At 42.4% G+C, this 6,000-nt stretch overlaps 1 protein-coding gene across 1 annotated transcript; it reads left to right on the plus strand.

Annotated features, from left to right (window-relative positions):
• Positions 1-2,664: 2,664 nt before the first annotated feature.
• Positions 2,665-5,746, plus strand: MTERF1 (mitochondrial transcription termination factor 1). Its single transcript, XM_060783444.2, is given in 2 exon segments — positions 2,665-2,976; positions 4,505-5,746. A coding segment is annotated over 1 exon segment (1,137 nt). The 5' UTR covers positions 2,665-2,976; positions 4,505-4,572; the 3' UTR covers positions 5,710-5,746.
• Positions 5,747-6,000: the final 254 nt, after the last annotated feature.

Genomic DNA, 6,000 nt, shown 5'->3' on the forward strand with positions numbered 1-6,000 from the left:
AGTTGTAGTTGCTGGGATTTATAGTTCACCTATAATCAAAGAGCATTCTGAACTCCACCAATGATGGAATGGAACCAAATTTGGCACACAGAACTCCTATGAACCACAGAAAATACTGGAAGGGTTTGGTGGGCATTGACCTTGAGTTTTGGTGTTGCAGTTTACCTCTAGAGAGCACTGAGGACCCAAACAATGATGGATCTGGTCCAAACTTGGCACAAATATTCAATATGCCCAAATGTGCACACCGGTGGAATTTGTGGAAAATAGACTTTGACACTTGGGAGTTATAGTTGCTGTGATTTATAGTTCACCTACAACCAAAGAGCATTCTGAACCCCACCAATGATAGAATTTGGCCAAACTTCCCACACAGAATTACCATGAGCAAAAGAAAATAGTGTGTTTTCGAATGGTCTTTGGCGATCCCTTTGACACCCTCTCATGACGCCCCCCAAAGGATCCAGACCCTCAGGTTGAGAAACACTTTTCTACAGTGTATATGCTTCCTTAGTAAAACTACAAATCCCAGGATTTCGTACCATTGAGCCATGGCAGTCAAAGTGTGATCAGTTGCATTAATTCCACCTATGCAAGTTGTGACATTCCTCTTTCTTTGCTTCTCTTGGAGCAACACAAAGGGATCCTTAAGAAAGGACATGAGAAATAGCTTGTCTAATAGTGCCACCTCCTGGTACAAAAGGAAACAGGGATAAGGGGAGATATGCCCAGTTAAATGCGCAATTCCAGAGGTTAGCCAGAAGAGATAAGGAACTATTTTTAAATAAGCAATGCATGGAAGTGGAAGAAGACAACAGAATAGGAAGGACAAGAGACCTCTTCCAGAAAATTAGAAACATTGGAGGTAAATTTCAGGCAAAAATTGGCATGATAAGAAACAAAGATGGCAGGGACCTAACAGAAGCTGAAGAGATCAAGAGAAGGTGGCGAGACTATACAGAAGATCTGTATAGGAAGGATAATAATATTGAGGATAGTTTTGACGGTGTGGTGAATGAATTAGAACCAGACATCCTGAGGAGTGAGGTTGAATGGGCCTTAAGAAGCATTGCTAACAACAAGGCAGCAGGAGACGACGGGATCCCAGCCTAACTGTTTAAAATCTTAAAAGATGATGCTGTCAAGGTGATGCATTCCATTTGCCAGCAAATATGGAAAACACAAGAATGGCCATCAGACTGGAAAAAATCAACTTATATCCCCATACCAAAAAAGGGAAATGCGAAAGACTGCTCAAACTTCCGTACAGTGGCCCTTATTTCTCATGCCAGTAAGGTAATGCTCAAGATCCTGCAAGGAAGACTCCAGCAATACATGGAGCGAGAGTTGCCAGATGTTCAAGCTGGGTTTAGAAAAGGTAGAGGAACGAGAGACCAGATTGCCAATATCCGCTGGATAATGGAGAAAAGCAGGGAGTTTCAGAAAAACATCTACTTCTGCTTCATTGACTATTCTAAAGCCTTTGACTGTGTGGATCATAATAAATTGTGGCAAGTTCTTAGTGGGATGGGCATCCCAAGCCACCTTGTCTCTCTCCTGAGGAATCTGTACAAGGACCAAGAAGCAACAGTCAGAACTGACCACGGAACAACAGACTGGTTCAAGATTGGGAAAGGCGTACGGCAAGGCTGCATCCTCTCACCCAACCTTTTTAACTTGTATGCAGAACACATCATGCGATGTGCGGGGCTGGATGAATGCAAAGCTGGGGTGAAAATTGCTGGAAGAAACATTAACAACCTCAGATATGCAGATGACACCACTCTGATGGCCGAAAGCGAGGAGGAGCTGAGGAGCCTTCTAATCAAGGTGAAAGAAGAAAGCGCAAAAGCCGGGTTGCAGCTAAACGTCAAAAAAACCAAGATTATGGCAACAAGAATGATTGACAACTGGAAAATAGAGGGAGAAACCGTGGAGGCCGTGACAGACTTTGTATTTCTAGGTGCAAAGATTACTGCAGATGCAGACTGTGGCCAGGAAATCAGAAGACGCTTCCTTCTTGGGAGGAGAGCAATGTCCAGTCTCGATAAAATAGTGAAGAGTAGAGACATCAGACTGGCAACAAAGATCCGCCTAGTCAAAGCCATGGTATTCCCTGTAGTCACCTACGGATGTGAGAGCTGGACCTTAGGGAAGGCTGAGCGAAGGAAGATCGATGCTTTTGAGCTGTGGTGCTGGAGGAAAGTCCTGAGAGTGCCTTGGACTGCGAGAAGATCCAACCAGTCCATCCTCCAGGAAATAAAGCCCGACTGCTCACTGGAGGGAAAGATACTAGAGACAAAGTTGAAGTACTTTGGCCACATCATGAGGAGACAGGAAAGCCTAGAGAAGACAATTATGCTGGGGAAAGTGGAAGGCAAAAGGAAGAGGGGCCGACCAAGGGCAAGATGGATGGATGGCATCCTTGAAGTGACTGGACTGACCTTGAAGGAGCTGGGGGTGGTGACGACCGACAGGGAGCTCTGGCGTGGGCTGGTCCATGAGGTCACGAAGAGTCGGAGACGACTGAACGAATGAACAACAACCTGGTACTTTGCTTTTTTCTCAGGGAAATGAATGCAAAGCCTAGTTCTTTCGCCCTGCTAGATGGCAGCACTCAGGAGAGGCAAGGCGACTTTTTCTAAGGCTGGGTCTCCCCTTTGCAAGCCATTGGTGCTTTTTGTTGGTTCTCCTTTCAACTTTCACTTCTCACGCAAGAGAATTGCAACTGTGGCGAGGAAGAGAGCATTTTGGCCACACTTTCTTGCTAAGGGAGCGTGGGGTTTTGTGTTTGTGTGTGTGTCCCCGCAGTGTGCTTAGAAAACATTTCAGATCTAAACCTACCAATGATGCAACGTTGCATGGTTTGGAGCTGTAGTTTTCCCAAGATTCTCAAAAGCTTTCCAACTGAGATCAGGAAAGTGAAAGAAAGAACTACATAAGAAGGCGAGGCAACAAAAGGTGCCTTTCTTGAAGGTATGGACTTTCCTCCCATGTGTTAGATTTTGGAAGGAAATGGGTTGTTGTAGGTTTTTTCGGGCTGTATGGCCATGTTCTAGAGGCATTCTCTCCTGACGTTTTGCCTGCATCTGTGGCAAGCATCCTCAGAGGTAGTGAAGTCCGTTGGAACTAGGAAAAAGAGTTTATATATCTGTGGCATGACCAGGGTGGGACAAAGGACTCTTGTCTGTTGGAGCTAGGTGTGAATGTTTCAGCTGACCACCTTGATTAGCATTTGATGGCTTGGCTGTTGTTTGGTGTGGCTTGTTTGTGCCTGGAGCAATCTTTTGTTGAGAGGTGATTAGATGTCCCAGATTGTTTCCTCTCTGTTGTTTTTCTGTTGTAATTTTAGAGTTTTTTTAATACGTCAGGAGAGAATGCCTCTAGAACAGGGGTCCACAAACTTTTTCAACAGAGGGCCAGGTCACAGTCCCTCAAACTGTTGGAGGGCCGGAGTATAACTTGAAAAAAATGAATTAATTTCTTTGCACACTGCACATATTTTATTTGTACTGCAAAAATCACTTAAAAACAATACAATAATTAAAATGAAGAACAGTTTTACCAAATATAAACTTATTAGTATTTCAGTGGGATGTGTGGACCTGCTTTTGGCTGATGAGATAGGATTGTTGTTGCTGTTGTGTGCTTTCAAGTCGTTTCAGAGTTAGATTGACCCTGAGCGAGGGGCGGGTAAATGACCTTGGAGGGCTGCATCCGGCCCCTGGGCCTTAGTTTGAGGACCCCTGCTCTAGAACATGGCCGTACAGCCCGAAAAAACCTACAACAACCCAGTGATTCCGGCTATGGAAGCCTTCGACAATGCACCACTTAAATTGCCATGGCTCAGTGAGATTGCATCTTTTAAGAGTGCTGTTGTTTCACTAAGCTACAACTCCCAGGACTCCATAGGATTGAGCCCTGGCAATTAAAGTGGTGTCAAACTGCATTCATTCCACTGTGTAGATCAGGCATGTGCAAACTTGAGCCCTCCAGGTGTTTTGGACTTTAACTCCCACAATTCCTAACAGCCTAATGGCTGTCTTGTCAAAGGCTTTCATAGCCGGAATCACTGGGTTATTGTAGGTTTTTTTGGGCTATATGGCCATGTTCTAGAGGCATTCTCTCCTGACATTTCGCCTGCATCTATGGCAAGCATCCTCACCTCACTACCTCTGAGGATGCTTGCCATAGATGCTGTGTACTCTCTCATTTGCAAAATCTAGAACCCTCCTTAACCAGAACAGGTTAATTTAAACCTCCCTCTTTAAGCCCATAGAGAACTAGACTTAAAATGTGGGAATTGTATGACATTGTCACTTGGAAAAAAAAACCCTTAAAAGACAAACAAAACACAAAATAGCCCAATGAATATATTATTTTTTTGCTATTGGGTTACTTTTTCAAATTTCACTCAGTGTAAAAATATTGCAATATTGGGCTGTGTTATAATTGTTTAAAAGTTTATTACAATTGAATGTAATATATTTTCTTTGTGTCCTAGCTGAATTTCCTGAATGGATTGGAAGTAAAATTATATTTGAAGAGCAGCAGCATCTGATTACTATCGCAATGAGAGGACTGATGAACATAGAGAACACATTACTTTCCAGTATGAGTGTTTTTATTTTTATTAAACTGCCTAGAGACATTATATTCAGAAGATCATCTCATAGGTTTCTTTGTCTTAGGAATGATCGCTCCAGTACTGAATCCGAAAAGGAAAATAGCATTTTAATAGATAAGCTGACAGTTATGGGTGTGGATCTCAAAATGGTAAGAAAACGACAACCTGGTGTCCTCAGGAGGCAAATTACCAATGAAGATGGCCTTAAGAATTTTTTGAAAGCTAAAGGGGTGAACGAAGAAGCTGTCGCCGGTATAATTTCACGTTACCCTCGTTCCATCATTCGCTCGTACCAGTCTCTCAAAGAACGTTGGGAAATATAGCAGAGTATTTTAATGAGCGACTTGGAAATTGTACAGATCTTGAAACGCTCCCCCGAGTCCTTTTTTCGTTCGGGAAATAATACGAACATGCAGAAAAATATTACCCTCTTTTCTTCTATTGGACTGACTTCAAAGGATCTTGGCAAGATGCTGACCCGGGTTCCCAGGGTGTTTTCTAATAGTATGGAACTTAACGAACAGATTATACATTTGCTGAATGAGATCTATATAGAACTTGGAGGTGAAAATGCAGATCATTTTGTAAAGGAAATCATTTCTAGAAACCCATTCATCCTTTTACGGAGCAGCAAGCAAGTAAAAGCAAACATCCAGTTATTGCAGTCATCCTTTAATCTGGATAATGAAGACGTATTGACACTGTTACATGGTCAAGGAGGCGATGTACTGGATCTTTCTAATGAGTACCTTAAAAAAACTCTTGCAAATGTGAAAGAGAAACTGTTGTCTTACGAATGCACTGAACAAGAGGTGAACGTGTTTGTCCTTAAGCACCCTCGCATTCTGTACCTTTCTTCCCAGAACTTGAATGACAAAATTGATCTCCTCTTACAGGCCAGTATTAGCCTTCAGCAAGTACTGAGAAGCCCTCTCGTTTTTGACAAGAACATTGACACTATAAGAAGTCGAATTTGTGAGTTGGAAAAAGTAAATTATAATTTTGAGACCCACGGGATTGGAATTCTTGCATTGAGTAAACAACGATTTGAAGCTAAGATGGAAAAGTTGCGGTGTGCATAAAAATAATAAATAATAAAATAATAAAACTTTATTTATATACCGCTCTATCTTCCCTAGGGCAGTTTCCACATATGCAAAATAACATGGAAAACATACAGAGCAACTAAAACATAGGCATAAAATTATTAACACAAACATAGACATTAAAACCAGTTCCAACACTATTCTCTCATGCTGTGGTGAAAGTGAGAGAAGGGCCTCCCTGGTGGATCTTAGAGTTCGCGCTGGTTCATAGAGGGAGATGTGATCACAAAGATAGGCTGAACCCGAACCATTTAGGGCTTTATAAGT

The sequence above is a fragment of the Anolis sagrei genome, chromosome 6 (assembly GCF_037176765.1).
Source record: "Anolis sagrei isolate rAnoSag1 chromosome 6, rAnoSag1.mat, whole genome shotgun sequence".
Classification (NCBI taxonomy): Eukaryota; Metazoa; Chordata; class Lepidosauria; order Squamata; family Dactyloidae; genus Anolis; species Anolis sagrei.